The 18,937-nt window shown below is 39.8% G+C and overlaps 2 protein-coding genes across 2 annotated transcripts; both read left to right on the forward strand.

The window, feature by feature from the left end:
- The first annotated feature begins 6,186 nt into the window (after window positions 1–6,186).
- On the forward strand, window positions 6,187–9,260 carry LOC105446102. Its single transcript, XM_030996726.1, has 2 exons — window positions 6,187–6,912; window positions 7,419–9,260. The coding sequence occupies exons 1-2, from the start codon at window positions 6,277–6,279 to the stop codon at window positions 9,099–9,101; spliced, it is 2,319 nt and encodes a 772-aa protein (XP_030852586.1). The 5' UTR covers window positions 6,187–6,276; the 3' UTR covers window positions 9,102–9,260.
- A 6,569-nt stretch (window positions 9,261–15,829) lies between these two features.
- Window positions 15,830–18,930, forward strand: LOC100889249 (E3 ubiquitin-protein ligase TRIM33). Its single transcript, XM_003730391.3, has 2 exons — window positions 15,830–16,736; window positions 17,347–18,930. The coding sequence occupies exons 1-2, from the start codon at window positions 16,101–16,103 to the stop codon at window positions 18,928–18,930; spliced, it is 2,220 nt and encodes a 739-aa protein (XP_003730439.2). The 5' UTR covers window positions 15,830–16,100.
- The last annotated feature ends 7 nt before the right edge of the window (window positions 18,931–18,937 follow it).

The following is an 18,937-nucleotide window of genomic DNA, read 5'->3' on the forward strand; positions in this document are numbered from 1 at the left end:
AGCCAACCTCAAATTCTGTAGAACTTTGCAGGAATTATGAATATGTCATGTATGTCCTATATGTGAAATTTAAACGTTAGCAGTGTCCTCATTTTCAAATTATGCAAGGAAACGCGTTTACTTGCTAGACTTCACTGTCAGACACTATTGAGTGACTGACTGGCTTTTTTTCTTCTTTGGTAATAACATACATGAAATGAGTTGTAAAGGGTACATGAGCATTTGTCTACATCAATACAGGCGCGGATCCAGGGGGGCAGAGCGTGCCATGGCCCCCCCCCCCCCCCCAAAAAAAAAAGGAGAGAGAGAGAGAAGGAAAAGAAGGGAAAGAGGAGAGAAAGGGAAAAAAAGAAGAGGAAGAAGAAAAGAAAAGAGGGAAGAAGGAGATCGGGGGGGGGGAAGGACTTGCCTCCCCCTCCCCCCCCCCCCCCCCCAATAAAAAAGAGAAGGAAGGAAAGGGAAAGAAAAAAGATAAAGAGGAGATAAAGGGAAGGACAAAATAGGAAGAAGAAAAGAAAAGAAGGGGGATATCAGTTGCACTTTTCCCGCCAACAAGTTGTGGATCGAGGGGGGGGGGGCAAAAGACCCTAGCCTCCCCCCCCCCCCCCCCCGTCCCCGCTAAAAAAAGAGAGAAGGAAGGAAAAGGAAGAGAGGAGAGCTAAAAGGGAACAAAAAGAGGAAGAAAAAAAGAAAAGGGAGAAAAGAAGCGGAGATCAGTTGCGGTTAATCCCGACAACAATGTGTGGAGCGGGTTGGGGACCAAAATGACCGTGCCCCCCCCCCCCCCCCCCCCCCCCAGCAAACCTAAAAGAGAGATAAGGAAGGGAAGGGAAAGTGAAAGAGGAGAGAAAGGGAAAGGAAAAAAAAGAGAATAAAGAAAGGTAAGGGATATCAGTTGCAATTTTCCCGCCAACAAGGTGTAGATCGGAGGGGGGGGGCCCACTGGCATATACTGATAGGGGAGGGGGGGTTGGAGAAATAGAATTCAAACGTGGTTTATTTATAATTCCATAACGGTGGTTAACAAATAATGCTGAAATGAGATAATTTTCCTCACTTCATGCGTTTGTTGGAAAATGACAAATTCCTAAATTTACAGCCAGGCAAGAAAATGCTTCTTGAGATGCCTACATATCAGGGCCCGCGGAACGGCGAGGATCAGGATCCTCGAGCCCCTCCCCCCACACTTACTTTGAAAAAGTATATTAAAGAGAAATAGAAAGAAAGAGAGCGAGAAAGAAAAAATAGTTAACTGCCAGTGTCACATTATAATGGGGTATCAAAATATGCTCATCTGACCATGATTAAAATTAATGCCTAAAATCTTAAGGGCTCTGCCCCCTGGATTCCTCTTAGGGCCCCTAAGGCGGGCCCTTAGATGCTCATATGACGGTCATTTAATGCCTAAAACCCCTGATTTCTGGGGGCTCTGCCCCCTGGACCCCACGCCAAATAGTGTCCTGCTAGTGTCACAAATAATAATGTATCAAAATGCTCATCTGACCGTAATTGAGTGCCTAAAACCCTTGAGATTCAAGGGCTCCGCCCCCTGAACCCCAAGCCAATTAGTGACCTGCCATTGTAACAATTAGGTATCAAAATAATGCTCATCTGACCGTTATTAAATGCCTAAACTCCTGAACTTCCGGGGCTCTGCCCCTGGACCCCGTCTAGGGCGCTAAGGTGGACCCCTGAATGCTAATCTGACCGTAAATTAAAACCTTAAATCCCTGAGCTTCCGGGGCGGACGAGGTATCAACATATGTTCATCTGACAGCAGGCGCGTAGCCAGGGGGGCGGTGGGGTGGTCCTCCAATAAACGCCGGCCAAAAAAGAGAGGAGTGTAAAGGAAGAGGACGTAGGAAGAATAGGGAATAGACAAAGAACATATTTGAAATTCAGACAAGGATTTAGAGTCGAGAACGGTACAACGAATCGTCTTCTTTCTCTAATGAATTAATGAAACGTCAAAGCTTCCGCGCTACGCGCGGGGGGGGGGGGGGGGCAGGGGGAACTTAATTCAGACGAGGATAATTTTCGGGAACAGTACAACGAATCGTCTTCTTTCTATAATAATTTAATGAAACGTCGAAGCGGGGGGAAAACTGAATTTAGACAAGGATTAAGAGTCGAGAACAGTACAACGAATCGTCTTCTTTCTTTAATGATTTAATGAAACGTAAAAGCTTCCGCGCTTGGCGTGGGAGGGGGGAAACTGAATTTAGACAAGGATTAAAAGTCATAACGGTTCAACGAATCGTCTTATTTCGCTAATGATTTAATGAAACGTAAAAGCTGTATTCAGACGAGGATTATTTCGAGAACGGTACAACGAATCGTCTTCTTTCTCTAATGATTTAATGAAACGTACAAGCTTCCGCGCTTCGCGCGGGAGGGAGGAGGGGAAAACTGAATTCAGATGAGGATGAAGAGTCGAGAACGGTACAACGAATCGTCTTCTTTCTCTAATGATTTAATGAAACGTAAAAGCTTCCGAGGTTTGCGCGGGAGATGGGGATGAATTAAGACGAGGATTAAGAGTAAAAAACTGTACAACGAATCGTCTTCTTTTTCTAAAGATTTAATGAAACGTAAAAGCTTCCGTGTGTATTTTGGAGGAACCCCCCCCCCCCTTTTCTGTGATTTTTTTTTTTTTTTAATTAAAAAAAAAATTAAAAAAAATATATGCCAATGGCTGACCTAAAAAAGGTGACCTCACCCCCCCCCCAACGGAACAAAATGTCAAATTTTCAAATTTCGAGACCCCCCCCCAAAAAAAAAAAGTGTCCTCTTCCCCCCCCCCCCCCCCGCTTATTTAGCGGCTGGCTGAGTCGGTACGATTTTTTTCTCGGACCCCCCCCCCAAAAAAAAAAGTGGGCCCCCCCCCCCTAAGAAATCCTGGATCCGCGCCTGCATCAATAACCCACTTCTTGTGATGGCCAAGATTAAACTGATTGAATCTTTGCGCAGCATAAACGTATGACCATTCGGTGCAATTGTCTTAAAATCAAGACTATTACTTTTGGGCTCTATAGCCCTAAAGTCGATTTGACAACTAATAGTCGTTATTTTCCCACTTGAAGACATTTTCAAGCCCCAACTTTTTTAGGGAAGTTCTAAATTAGTTTTATCTTTCAAATGCAGTTGGAATTTAACTTTTTCATTTTTTGGGCCTGCAAATGGGACATAGTACCTTTAAATCATGAAAAAAAAAATATAAATGTAACTTTTCTTATAGTAGCGAACCTGTGATTGCATTATCCAGAAAGAAGAGTGGTCGAGATACAATAAAAGAAAAATTGAGGAAGAACTGATATAATAACTTTTGTGTCATAATTTTGTCGCAGAACAAAGTGTTTATGCCTGCATGTGCATGTGATATGTCAATTTGCCCTCTCATTAGAATTCCAGTGGCGGAATCGGGGGGGGGCAGCGGGCCTCTGGTGGGGTCGAGAGGGCGGAGCCCCCGAAAGCTCAGAGGTTTTAGGCATTTAATTACGGTCAGATGAGCATATTTTGTTTGTGGAAACACCCACTTCTATTTTTACTTAAACACTGTCAGGACACTAATTGGCGTAGGGTCCACGGAGGGATATTATCTGTAAAATTGCGTTGCCGTCAGGAAAAATGGGGCAGGGAGAAATGAAAGGTAAAGAAAAGGAAAAAAGAAAAAGAAAAAAGAAAAGAAAGGAAAAGAAAGAAAAGAAAGGAAAAGAAAGGAAAGAAAGGAAAAGAAAGGAAAGAAATGGAAAGAAAGGAAAAGAAAGGAAAGGAAAGGAAAGAGAAGAGAAGAAAAAAATAAAATAAAAAGAGGAAAGAAAGGTAAAGAAAGAAAAGGAAAAAAGAGGAGAAAAAAAAAATTGTTTAAAGAAGAAACAAGAGAGAAAGGAAACAGAAGAAACTTGGATGGAGGAGAGGGGTGGGAGTAATAGAGAGTTGGGGTTGTTGGGTGGAGTCGTCTCGTCGAGGGAGCAAGAAAGATACACATAGATATGTTGCTGTGTCGGGTCAGCTGTGTCGGTATTCTTGCTCGCGCGAGGGGGGGGGGGGGACTGAATTCAGACAAGGATTAAGAGACGAGAACGGTACAACGAATCGTCTTCTTTCTCTGATAATTTAATGAAACGCTTTCGCGCGGGAAGGGGGGGGGAACTGAATTCAGACAAGGATTAGGATGCGAAAACGAAACAACGAATTGTCTTCTTATTCAATAAAACGTCAAAGCTTCCGCTCGGGGGGGAAATGAATTCAGACAATTAGGATTAAGAGTAGAGTCGGTACAAGAATCTTCTTCTTTCTATAATAATTTAATGAAACGTCAAAGCTTCCGCGCTTCGCGCGGGAGCGGGTAAACTGAATTCAGACAATAAGAGTCGAGGTAAAACGAATCGAATTCTTTCTCTAATAATTTAATGAGACGTCAAAAGCTAATTCCGCGCTTTCCGTGGAAAGGGAAAACTGATTTTAGACAGCCGTGAGTCGAGAACGGTACAACGAATCTTCTTTCTCAAATAATTTAAAGAAACGTCAAAGCTAATTCCGCGCTTTGCGGGGGAGGGTAACACTGATTTCAGACAGCCGTGAGTCGAGAACGGTAGAACGAATCGTCTCCTTTCTCAAATAATATAAAGAAATGTCAAAGCTTCCGCGCTTCGCGCGGGAGGGGGAAAAACTGAATTCAGACAAGGATTTACGTTCGAGAACGGTACAACGAATCGTCTTCTTTCTCTAATAATTTAAGGAAACGTCAAAGCTTCCGTTTGCCCCTCCCCCTACTTTTCCGTTTGGGGGCGACCGAACCCCAGCTGCCCCCCCCCCCCCCACAACACACACAACACACTTGCGGCGCCTATATGGTTGTGACAGCTACTTTACCTGTCTTTAATTAAGGTATGAGTAAATATTTCGCAAATCATGGTTAAGAAAATTATGATTTTTAAAGATAAGAAGACTTAAATTGCCTGCCTAGTCGCAGACCCCAATCCTGGAGATAGGTCGATGTCAAACCCATTTGAATTCATTTCAGAATTCATATCCCATTGAGGTAAATGGGATTAGACAAAGTTGCTTTCTAAAATCTTAGGCCTACAATTCCTGGAAGTTGTATCACTATAATGGCGCTTGAATTTACGAAGAATTTGTTGATGGTTGACTCAAATCCAGTTATTGAGCAGAGGAAGCCATTTGAAGTCATTCGATCAGCACCTTCTCCCCATACTATATGCGAATCCCTGATGCGAATGCTCGTTGATGCATGATGATGTTATATGATGCTGACCATGACTAGGCCAAATGACAAACATGAAAAAAAAAGAGGGAACATGCATACGCGCAGGCGCGTACGCAGGTGGGGGGGGGGGGTTAAACCTCCCCCCTTAACATTTTTAATGTGTACGTTTTTGGATGAAAACCACCCCTTGACCGCGCCCCAAAACATTTTTGCTCATTACGCCACTGAAAAGAGGTAATACATTTTATTCCAACGTTATCGGTGAAGATGATGATATTTCCAACGACGGTATAATATTATGATATGAATGAATAATTCAACGATCAACAAACGAATGAACGAACGCACGAATGAATGAATAAATAAATGAATGATGAACAAAATGAGTGAACGAAGGAATGAAGGAATGAATGCATGGATACGATGAGGATCGTGATGATGATAATGACTTGCGCGTTCACACAACGCTGCAGCCTACGTGCAGATCATAAATTATAAGTCGCCCTCAATAGATAAAAATGATGAATACTGCCAATAAGTTCAAAGGTGCTTGGGTGTAGAGGTCAGTGGTGCTTATACGCTGCGCGCGCTCTCTGTGTAAACACCCACTTCTAATTATACTATAGGATGCACAAACTACATTAGATTCATATATAGAAGATCTACTCAAGTCATGTGATTTTACTGTAACCTTATTTGTATTCAGGTACACATTTCAATAGAGGATTAAGACTTTTGATCAAAGTTAGGTGCACCTCTTTCGACACATATTTTTAATCAACGTGAGAAATAAATGCTACAGATCTGCATGCAGTTTGGACGCACTTGTTAAGCGTATAGACTCAGGATATTGGTATAGATCTACTACGCGTCACAGCTTATAGTTTTAGATTGCATCGGGTCTTGCATGAACTCACTGTAGGCTAATAACTTCTAGTGTCATTAGCTTATCACATTTTAAAGTTTTATCGGACATCAATTATTGGATATTTAGAGGTAGAATGAACTCGTGTTTGTAATTAGCCAGAAATCCGTTATTTGTACCAATGGCTGAGAAGATTGAGGAAGAGAAAGCTACAAGCGCTTCACATAACCTAACATGTCCACTATGTCTTGGTATCTTCGACGAGGCGACCATCCTGACTTCATGCGGACACACCTTCTGTCGGAAATGTCTCAAGAACTATGACCTGTCCCATCAGGAACTTGATCACATGATATGTCCTCTCTGCAAGGAGGTCACCAAGTTGTCTGCGAACCGTGTCGATGATTTCCTCACCAATGTGACGGTCAACGGACTCGTAGACGATTACAACGCCAAGTGTGGAGGGGTGAATGCTGCCCTGGAGGTGCGTCCAAAATGCACTGCTTGCACATTCCATCAAGATGCTGTCTCATTCTGCAGAACATGTAATAACTACATGTGTGATAAGTGTCTGGATTGTCATCAACATCTTAAAGTCGTCTTTGAAGGACATGAGATTGTATCCATGGAGGATATCATCAAGGGGAAGGTCAGCATTGGTCACCTATATGAGAAGTGCTGCATCCACAAACAAGATAACAAAGATATGTTTTGTGAGGATTGTAAGGTCCACGTCTGTCACAAGTGCGTGATAGTCAGTCATCAAAATCACAACATCAAGCATCAGGCTGACTTCGAGCAAGAGTTACGGCTAAAGGTAAGTGTGGCTTTCGGACATTATTTTTTAAAACTCGCGTTTGGCTGATAAGGCCTGATAATAATTGGTCTTAAAAGTAGAAGTATCATGTATTCTTCTCCTTATTATTATTATATTACTTTTTGTTTGTTAAAACTAATATTTTGTCATTATTTGTCATCATGAATATAATTATTATGATTATCATTAAACTATTTCTATTTGGTCTATCTCCATTCTGTTTATCTTATATTTCTGCTTTGAATTCTTAGAAACGATCTCATCAAAAGGGATGTATTCCCTTCTAAGAAAACAGAAAATACAATGTATTCAATTCCGCGGTCCTTATGATTATTTGTACGGGGGTGCCGGGGGGCGGGGGCGGGGTTGTGTTTCTTACTTTTGTGAAACACCAGACGTGCGCAAATTCCGGTGTTTGATTTTTAAACAAGCTCCATGTAATTGGCATACATCTTATTCTAAAAAAAAATGTTCTTTTCACTTTTCTATTATTCGTTTTGGTTTAGGTGAACGACCTTGTCCAGCGTTGTGCAAATAAGACATCCGAACTGGAGAAGAACATTCAGAATGTGGAGGTACAACGAAATGAAGTATACACTGCCGTGCAGAGACTACTAGACGATGTCAATCAAGCCTACAGCATCAAGGCGAAAGAGCTTGAAAAAAATCATCGAAATCTCATCGAGCAGATCAATGCAGTGAAGCGGAGTTTCGATGACGATCTCAACGTCTTAAAATCCAACGATCGACAAAGGATCAAGAGTATTTGCAGTTTAATAACACTGGTAACTACTGACAGACTGGGTCGTCTTGAGCCAGACAGTGTGTCTGCTCATACCTTGCTCTGTGAGGAACTAGATGCCATGCTGAAGGAGGCTACTGATCACACTTCTGCGGCAGCCATTACGAATAAAGCACAGGAAAAGAGGTTCAAGTCTGCAGATGTTACTCGCATTGAACTCGGAAGCATTTCAGAATCAACTACTGACCACACTTCTGCTGCAGCCATTGGGATGACAGCACAAGAAAAGAGGTTCAAGCATGAAGATGATACTCGTCTTGAGCCCAGGAGCATCTCAGAATCAGCTACTGATCACACTCCTGCTGCAGCCATTAGCAAGAAAGCACAGGAGAAGAGGTTCAAGCATGAAGATGATACTCGTCTTGAGCCCGGGAGCATCTCAGAATCAGCTACTGATCACACTCCTGCTGCAGCCATTAGCAAGAAAGCACAGGAGAAGAGGTTCAAGCATGAAGATGATACTCGTCTTGAGCCCGGGAGCATCTCAGAATCAGCTACTGATCACACTTCTGCTGCAGCCATTGGGATGACAGCACAAGAGAAGAGGTTCAAGCCTGCAGATGTTACTTGTCTTGAAATCGGGAGCATCTCAGAATCAGATCCCAAGTTGCAATTAATGGAGTCTGTAAATCTTCGGGGACGGATGTCTGGTATGACCCCGTACTCTAAGGACAGTGTAGCTATCGGGTATAATATGGATGCACGTGGTATAGATATCATCGATTCAACTGGTTATCATGAGCAGTATGAAAACATAACACGTAACATGAAGTGCGTTGATCTTGTGTTTCAACAAGACGGGTCGGTATTCATATCGAATGGTAACAATAAAGCACACATATATGCTCCTGATAGATCCAAGAAATCAACCATACACGTAAAAGGCAACGAACTTAATCTCAAACTAAACAGAAGTTCAGCAGATGAAATCCTCATCGCGAACAGTGAGAAGAAAGTCTACATCTTAAACCCGACGGGATCTACTCTCAAACACACTGTTCCAACAAAACACGAGACGAGCCAGGTATCTGGCACCAGGTCGGGTTTGCTCGTCACGAGTTCATGTGATTTAACTAATCCAAGCGTGGTGACGGTCTATGACAGGGATGGGAATGCTGGTAAGTCCCTAAAGGCTCACCACCATGCCTGTGCTGCCGTGGATGAGCAGGACAGGGTGTATGTAGCGAGTTATGATCGGGGGATTAGGGCGACGGTGATTAGGCTCTATGACCTTGATGGTCTGAACCTCAAGGAGAGAGTTGTGTTCAAATGCAAGGGACTTAATCTGTCGACTGGTTATAGTTGGTGTTACTTGGTTTCTCTCTCACCAGACGTGCTCGCGTTTGCTTGTGACAAGAAGTTGTATTTTATCAAAGTATCACTGTAATCCATCTCACACTCTATATTACCATTATTTGTAGTGTATGCCTCTCTGCTCCAGTTCTTCCTTAATACGGGCCTATATTTCATATTATATTGTTTATTACGTGATAACTATTTAAACCGAATGAGAAGATGCCCATTCTCTCGATAGATTTTAATTACCGTATACAGTTGACATTATCCAGTATAATAATAACGCTCCTCTATCGAAATAGTATGCATCGAAGTAGATGCATACTATTTCGATAGAGGGGCGTTATTATTATATATGCTTTATGTAATCGTTTCTCTTAGATATTTACTGAAAAGGGGTGATATATGATACCATAATGTATAACTTGAAATTGGTAAGATATTAATTAATTCATTAGTGTTATTTCCATGATGTTGTTATTCTCAAAGTGTGTTTTGTTAATGTATTTGCTTATATTTCCTAACTTTTATATCGATTATTTTGTATTTTTTTAAAAATGAAGGACCACATTGTAAATGAATTTTCAGTTCTCACGGGTCATCTTGTGAAGTTATTGGTATTATTATTTTGTTTTCGTTTTATAATATCATTTTACTTTTCGCATGGATGTTACATTGAACGTGCCTTCACTATGAACATGACTGACAAAGAAAGCGGACAAAATATACAGTTCCTCAAGTAGACAAAGGAACATCCCTTCACTGCTAGTATGTAAAAATGTGTAGAACAGGTGTCACATGCATATTCACCTTTTTACATAATAACAGTGAAGGGATGTTCGTTTGTCTACATGAGGAACTGTATATTTTGTCCGCTTTCTTTGTCCGTCATGTGCATAGTGCTTACACATCAAATCAATTTTTTTTAAATCCTTAGTGAACCATGGTGTGACATTCCATTAAAATTCCCTTCGTATTCACCTTGCACTTTGTCTGAAAAGCCATCAAAATGAGTGCTCTGGGAACTGATAGTATGACAGATTAGTTTGCTATGGTGTAGAGAAGAGCAATGTACATGTATTAACAAATATTAGGCCTAGTTTACCAGTCGGAAGTTCTGTTTCCCGACAAAGCGTCCTAATATAAGGAATGTAAAAATATTATGATATCTTTGTAAACGTTTAATGCAATTCTGTTATAGTTAGTGATTTCACTTTGAATATTTCATGTAAATATTTTGTTGTATGCAAACATTATTGTTGATTGACACTGGATGAGTCCTTTGATGTTTGATAGAAAAAGACAAAGTAGAAAGAGAGAAATGGACGGAGATAGGAATAATAATAATAATAATAATAATAATAATAATATTTAATTTTTATATAGCGCTTAATACAAATGTCTCTAAGCGCTTTATACTTTTACCCCGGTCATTGTATTCAGTGGAGAAAGAGGGGGATGTAGTTGTAGTGTACTTGCTGTCTTTTACTCTTCCAAATATACCGTAGTAATGAAAGCAAATAAAATGTCTCGCTCTATTATCCAGGATGCTAACAAAGTGGATCTCCAACATAATACTACTGAAAGCCTGAATAAGTCGCCATCTATATAGAACCAATCCCGACCTTAGATTTTTTTTTCTTCAGTTTTGGTTGTGTCTAGAACTCTAGATAATGTACCTTCAACTTCTTCTTGATATAGTGTGGTGCATGGGTGACCCAATGTGATCGACTTGCATTCTCTTTACGGGGCCCAAACCCATAGGAAAATCTTCAGGATGAAGAAAAAATTGTAGATGGCATTGATGGTCTAAGTAACTTTGTTCGGTCAATTCTTATGGGAAAATGGGACGACTATTTCGGGACAGACTACTGTTCTGTACAACGTTTAGTTAAGTACCTTTAAAGGGAAATCCAATCTTTATATCAAAACACTCTAGAGAAAAGGAGAAAAATCGGAAAATAGACGGGGATTGTTTGAATGAAATCGTACAGAAATGAGAAACCTATGAATTTTCAAAGTTGTAATCTCTCTCTATATATGGGCTCTTCAAATTGGCTGAATCGGTAATGTTTCCGTGATGTATAGTGGCGGACAATTTTTCCGTTGTTCCAACACACAAACTGACTAAAATGTCTTCTTTTTTTCTTCTTCAAAAGATCATGACTCAGGACCTATACAATATGACACCCATAGTATATTTTGAGTAGTACCCCAAGAAGGCGCTCAGACAAAAAACAAAAATATAATGATATTCTTTTTACACGACAAACAGGAGATTTGTCAGGCACTACGTTACAATTATCTATATCTATTAATAGTTTGAACTCTTTAAAAGAAAGCTTAAATTATATCTTATTTCTAATAATCTTACATCGTAAAAACACTCACTTACTCCACAGTTCAAATTTGTTTAGGGTTGTGCGGTCTACATGTATGTTTTTGTTTTTGCTTATGTTCTACTTTGTTTTGTTTTGTTTTGTTGTTTTTATTATTGTTTATTCAAATACCATATATCATTTTGTATGATTCCTATACTAGTGTTTTTTCTGGTGGCTGTCCAGACAAACCCTGTAGGGTTTTTATACAGCAACCTAATTCCTATTTGTTTATTTTTACTGTCAATATTGTACTATGTTAATGATATTTATGTAAAAGTCATATTTTGATGTTACTGTTTTTTACTATGGAATTAAATAAATACTAAAAAAATAAAATACAAAATAAAATAAATAAAAAAATCCACTGACCAATCTGTCAATTTGAGATACAAATATAGACTTAGTGATCTCAAGTTTAAAACATTCGATTTGTTTTAAACTTTCTTTTACGCCATTCTTTTTATCTTTTTTTGTTCTGCTTTTATACAAATAAACTTATTACAAGTGTTGGATTGCCTTTAAACATATCAAAGTTCGTATTTTGACTTTTTCTCTTTCTCCACTTTTTTCTCAACTTAGAAAATAGTTATAGAAAGTATGTATGCGCTGTAAATGTAGCCTATATATTACATTAGCAAGTTTATTTTTCTTTGTATACTGACACAGTATTGTTGACATATACTGGTATATTTGTGGAAGTTCTAGATTATAGTTTACTTGTCTTATGTGATATTGCCATCTGTAAAATCAGTATCATGTTGTTATTACTATAAGCCTATATATCCAAATTAAAATCACAAGAATAGCACATTTTTCTGAGCATAACAAAGCCATTGATTATATTTGTTTAGTCGTTATTGAGGTGATGAAAGAAATCTCTAAATGGAGTGCAAGCTGACGAAGAATTCGGTAATATTAATCCTAACTAGGTTACACTTTGATCACATTTTGATGGCCATACGCTGTGAGATCTGTCATCATGTTTCTCAGTATGCAATGTTATCTCACACCGTATGGACAGCACGATGTCATCTCAGTTAGGTGACCATAATTATGCTGTAAGATCTCTTGCCATGTTTCTTAGCACTTTTAGTGAGCACTAATTTTTTTTTTCTCGAAAATTTGAAAAATCGCACCCCTCCCCCCCCTTGAGCGCCAGGGGGGGGCATCTCCATTAAAAGGTATCATTAACGTGTTTTTACACGTTTTCTTTCCCAAGGGGGGGGGGGGGGCCTTGATCCGCCACTGCTGGTTTTTTAGATTATCTCTTCCTCCTCTCTCTATCTTTCTCTATTCGTTCTCAGAATAAGATTTATTCTGTCTGTAACTTTTCCACCTCATACATGCTCTTTCCCTTTCTCTTTCTTATGAATTATCACTCGTCGTCTCGACCATTGACTTCTCTTTCCTTTCTCTCTCTCTCTCCCTCTCGAATACCCACCCTCTTTAGAAATTAATATGCTACACATGAAGAAAAATATAGAACTTGGGTTTAACTTTAGATATAATTATATAAGGACAGTTTAGTCAACTAACATTCAAGCAATGATGAAACAAAATAATGATCATACTAATTTCCCGGTTTTGCAGTTCACCTGTTTATGGTTTTGAATGAAAATAAATACTGCTTTATCTGTATTTTAAAAAGAAATGAAACTCAAATTTAAAAATAATTAAATGAATAAATAAGAAATAAATTTAAAAAGATACATTACTCATACACTACAGTGCGCCCCAGAAAAACGAAACCGAGAATTATCGATGTTTTATCATAACTTAATCACAATTATAATTAATAAATGACATATATTTGTAAAGCTTAGGTCCTCCTCTTTCATTTGATTCAACTGATACCATGCATATTTCCCACATGAGTGATTCAAAACAATTTGAAAAAAGGGTACCAACAAGTCATTTGGCGGACGGTATCTGAATTTTAAAGAGAAAATCACATTTCTATAGGAAGTGCAGTTTCTGCCCTTCCATATGACACCTCAATAAGGAAAAATGAGCTAGGAATAAATTAATGTTGTTTGTTTAAAGTAATGCTTGCATTTCCATAATTGCATTGAACGAAATCATTTTCACTGGCTGCCTGCCGTAGCAACAAACGGAATTTACAAAAGACTTAACTCCGTTTCGTTGAAGATCAGCCATAGGCGTATGACCTGATGCATATATCACTAGATTCACAAACATTTGTTTTAGACCGACTTGAACTGGAAATGAATGAATGACCGGCTCACAAAACTGATAAGAAAGAAAAAAAACAGTTACGAAGGTAATATGATCTCGTACTATATAACCCCCGGGGGTGGGGGTGGGGGAACCCATATATTAAGACATACAGGGATGTGCTGCTCTAATGGGTAACCTTTTCACACAAAAAATCCCTAAACATGGGTCCCACTTTTAACAAAAATACCATTAAAAATGGGTCCGTTTTTTCAAAATTTCCAACATTTGCATAATTGGCATAATGGCTGCCATGCTCACGTCATTTTTTCTCTTTGGCAATCTCGAAATTATTAAAATGTTTAAAAAAAAAGAGAAATCTGGCTAGAAATGGGCACAGAGTGTTTATGCCTGTGATGTCTATTTCCGCTCTCATTAAAATACGATAGTGGTAGGTCTCTTTACTTATTTACTACCCATTGGTCTCCTTGAATAAAAGCGCTTTGGAACTTTAATATCTAGGTTAAAAGTATACGACGAGTAGAAAATAAAAGAGAAACTAACGGGAAAGGGAATTAGAGGAGGGTTATGAGGAAAAATGCGTCCACCGTTGCCCCCTCCCTTCCACCGAAAGGAATTTAATTGTGCATTGAGCAAAATTTGTGCTCGTTGTGCTTCTTGACACCGCTCTGCACCAATAATACTAATGATGGTGGCTTCTATGTCGGGTAGTCATTTTCACACCTGAGTGGAGAGTGGCGAATGTGGATAAATTATGTCCTGCCAAAGGATATTAGTGCAGGACGAAGTTTCGAACCCTCAACCCTTGGATTGAAAGCCAAGTGAATGAACCATCTACACCACGACACCTTCATAACCAGTGGCGTAAGGAGCAAAAAAACAAAACCGACTTTTCCGTTTGGGGGCGACCGAACCCCCTGCCCCCCACCCCCCACGCACACACTTCAGGCCCCTATGGTTGTGACAGCTACTCTACCTGTCTTCATTTAAGGTATGAGTAAATATTTTCGCAAATTATGGTTTAAAAAATTGGGATTTGCAAAGATGATAAGACTTATATTTCTTGCCGGGCCGCGGTCCCCAATCCTGGAGATTAAACAAAATATATAAATATCCGATAGAGGTAAATGGGATTAGTCAAAGTTGCTTTCTGAAATCTTAGGTCTCCAATTCCTGGAAGTTGTATCACTATAATGGCGCTTGAAGAAAAATGTGTTGATGATTGGCTCATCAAAGTTAAACCCAGTTGTTAAGGAAGTCTTTTGAAATCATTCGACCAGCACCCCTCCCGGCCCCCCCCCCCCCTCCTCCCCCGTACTGTGCGAATGCCCGTTTGGTGACGAGGAGGAGGATGATGATGTTAATGATGATGCTGACTAGGATTATGAGGATCATCATAATGATTATCATGCTGATGAATGTCCACAGCGCTGCCCGCATATAGTTGGAATAATTTTTTTTTCCTCTTTCGTGAAATGTTTGTGATAACTGACAATTACTTAGTTTTAATATAGATAAACCTATAATTATATCAGGTTATACATCTTTTTTTTTTAATGTATAGATCAATCTCTATGATTCTTTAACTTGATCAAGAAGATATGAACTATATTAATCAAGATTCAAAAATAAATTATATAGTAACAATCATGGCATGAAAAGAGGTAATAAATTTTATTCCAACTTTATCGGTGATGATGATGAAAAAAAAAATATTCACAACGACGGTGATATGATATGAATGAATAATTAAACGAACAAACGAATGAACGAACGCACGAATAAATGAATAAATGAATGAATGATGAACCAAATTAATGAGTGAACGAAGGAATGACGAAATGAATGCATGGATATTATTATTATGATGATGATGATGATGATGACGATGATGAGATGATGATGATGATGACGACGACGACGACGACGATGATGATGATGATGATGATGATATGATGATGATGATGATGACGACGACGATGATGATGATGATGATGATGATGATGATGATGCCTTACGTGTACACACAACGCTGCAGCCTACGTGCAGATCATTAATTATAAGTCGCCCTCTATATAGATAAGAATGATGAATACTGCCAATAAGGTCAAAGGTGCTTATACGCTGCGCGCGCTCTCTGTGGAAAAACCCAATTCTATAAATAGGATGCACACACGGCATTATATTCACAGAAGATCTACCCAAGTGTGATTTTGCTATTATAAACTTATTGGTATTCCGGTACACATTTCAATAGACATTTTTTAATCAACGTGAGAAATTGGTACAGAACTGCCAGTGCATACAAATAGGACGCACTTGTTATACGGACTTAGGATATTGGTAGATCACGACAGCGTATAGTTTGAGCTTGCATGAACTTACTGTAGGCTAATAACTTCTAGTACACATTAGCTGATCACATTTTAAAGTTTTATTGGACATAAATTATTGGAAATAGGGGTAGAATGAACGCGTGTTTGTAATTAGCCAGAAATCCGTTATTTGTACCAATGGCTGAGAAGATTGAGGAAGAGAAAGCTCCAAGCGCTTCACATAACCTAACATGTCCACTATGTCTTGGTATCTTCGATGAGGCAACCATCCTGACTTCATGCGGACACACCTTCTGTCGGAAATGTCTCAAGAACTATGACCTGTCCCATCAGGATCTCGATCACATGACATGTCCTCTCTGCAGGGAGGTCACCAAGTTGTCTGCGAACCGTGTCGATGATTTCCTCACCAATGTGACTGTCAACGGACTCGTAGACGATTACAAGGCCAAGTGTGGAGGGGTGAATGCTGCCCTGGAGGTGCGTCCAAAATGCACTGCTTGCACGTCCCATCAAGATGCTGTCTCATTCTGCAGAACATGTAATAGATACATGTGTGATAAGTGTCTGGATTGTCATCAACATCTTAAAGTCGTTTTTAAAGGACATGAGATTGTATCCATACAGGATATCCTCGACGGGAAGGCCAGCATTGGTCACCTATATGAGAAGTGCTGCATCCACAAACAAGAGAACAAAGATATGTTTTGTGAGGATTGTAAAGTCCACGTCTGTCACAAGTGCGTGATAGTCAGTCATCAAAATCACAACATTAAGAATCAGGCTGACTTCGAGCAAGAGTTACGGCTAAAGGTAAGTGTGGCTTTCGGACATTTTTTTTTTAAAGCTCGCGTTTGGCTAATTAGGCCTGACCATAATTGGTCTTAAAAGTAGTATTATCATGTATGTGGCTTTCGGACATTTATTTTAAAAAAAACTCGCGTTTGGCTAATAAGACCTGACAATAATTGGTCTTAAAAGTAGGAGTATCATGTATTCTTTTTCTTCTTCTTCTTCTTATTATTATTATATCACTTTTTATTGTCACTAATATTTTAATCATTATTTTCATCATGATTATTATTATTATGATTATCATTATACTATTACTATTTGGTCTATCTCCATTCTGTTTATCTTATATTTCTGCTTTGACTTCATAGAACTTATGATTTTATCAAAAGGGTTGTATTCCCTTCTAAGAAAACAGGAAGAAAAAAACAATGTATTCAATTACGCGGTCCTTATGATTATGTGTACGGGGGTGCCGGGGGGCGGGGGGTCGTGTTTCTTACTTTTGTGAAACACCAGGCGCGCGCAAATTCCGGTGTTTGATTTTTAAACAAGCTCCATGTAATTGGCATACATCTCATTCTAATTCAAATATGTTCTTTTCGCTTTTCTATTATTCGTTTTGGTTTAGGTGAACGATCTTGTCCAGCGTTGCGCAAGTAAGAAATCAGAACTGGAGAAGAACATTCAGAATGTGGAAGTACAACGAAATGAAGTATACACTGCCGTGCAGAAACTACTGGACGATGTCAATCAAGCCTACAGCATCAAGGCCAAAGAGCTTGAAGAAAATCTTCGAAATCTCATCGAGCAGATCAATGCAGTAAAGCGGAGTTTCGATGATGATCTCAACGTCTTGAAATCCAACGATCGACAAAGGATCAAGAGTATTTGCAGTTCAATAACACTGGTAGCTAATGACAGACTGGGTCGTCTTGAGACAGACAGTGTGTCTGCTCATACCTTGCTCTGTGAGGAGCTGGATGCCATGCTGAAGGAGGCTACTGATCACACTTCTGCGGCAGCCATTGCGAAGAGAGCACAGGAGAAGAGGTTCAATTCTGCAGATGTTACTTCTCTTGAACTTGGGAGCATCTCAGAATTAGCTCTTAATCACAGTCCTGCTGCAGCCATTAACAAGAAAGCACAGGAGAAGAGGTTCAATTCTGCAGATGTTACTTCTCTTGAACTTAGGAGCATCTCAGAATCAGCTCTTGATCACACTCCTGCTGCAGCCATTAGCAAGACAGCACAAGAGAAGACGTTCAAGCATGAAGGTGATACTCGTATTGAACTCGGAAGCATCTCAGAATCAGCTACTGACCACACTTCTGCTGCAGCCATTGGGATGACAGCACAAGAGAAGAGGTTCAAGCCGGCAGATGTTTCTTGTCTTGAACTCGGGAGCATCTCAAACTCGGATCCCAAGTTGCAATTAATGGAGTCTGTAAATCTACGGGGACGGATGCGTTGTATGAGCCCGTTCTCTAAGGACAGTGTAGCTATCGGATATATGGATGCACATGGTATAGATATCATCGATTCAACTGGTTATCAGGAGCATTATGCAAACATAACAAGTAACGTGAAGCGCGTTGATCTTGTGTTTCAACAAGACGGGTCGGTATTCGCATCGACTGGTGATAACAAAGCAAACATATATGCCCCTAATGGATCCAGGAAATCAAGCATACACGTGAAAGGCAACGAACTGAATCTCAAACTAAACAGAAGTCCAGCAGATGAAATCCTCATCGCGAACAGTGAGAAGAAAGTCTATATCTTAGACCCGACGGGATCCACTCTCAAACACACTGTTCCAACAAAACACAATACAAGCCAGGTATCTGGTACCAGGTCGGGTTTGATCGTCACGAGTTCATGCTCCACCAAACCAAGCGTGGTGACGGTCTATGACAGGGATGGGAATGCTGGTAAGTCTCTACAAGCTGAATATAGTCATCTATTCCTATATGCTGCCGTGGATGAGCAGGACAGGGTGTATGTAGTGAGTGTTAATGAGTCTACCGGTTATTACGTGGCGATCAGGCTCTACGACCTTGATGGGCTGAACCTCAAGGAGAGAGTTGTGTTCAAATGCCAGGGACTTAAGCTGTCGACTGGTTATAGTTGGTGTTACTTGGTTTCCCTCTCACCAGACGTGCTCGCGTTTGCGATTGACAAGAAGTTGTATTTTATCAAAGTATCGCTGTAATCCATCT

This window comes from Strongylocentrotus purpuratus, unplaced genomic scaffold, assembly GCF_000002235.5.
Source record: "Strongylocentrotus purpuratus isolate Spur 01 unplaced genomic scaffold, Spur_5.0 spur5_scaffold_3, whole genome shotgun sequence".
NCBI classification, from domain to species: domain Eukaryota; kingdom Metazoa; phylum Echinodermata; class Echinoidea; order Camarodonta; family Strongylocentrotidae; genus Strongylocentrotus; species Strongylocentrotus purpuratus.

Excerpts from the sequence above, each read along its gene's own strand:
- LOC105446102 (XM_030996726.1), top strand. The coding sequence starts at position 6,277 with ATGGCTGAGAAGATTGAGGAAGAGAAAGCTACAAGCGCTTCACATAAC. Across the intron at positions 6,913-7,418 it reads AGCAAGAGTTACGGCTAAAG|GTGAACGACCTTGTCCAGCG; the intron begins GTAAGTGTGGCT and ends GTTTTGGTTTAG.
- LOC100889249 (XM_003730391.3), top strand. The coding sequence starts at position 16,101 with ATGGCTGAGAAGATTGAGGAAGAGAAAGCTCCAAGCGCTTCACATAAC. Across the intron at positions 16,737-17,346 it reads AGCAAGAGTTACGGCTAAAG|GTGAACGATCTTGTCCAGCG; the intron begins GTAAGTGTGGCT and ends GTTTTGGTTTAG.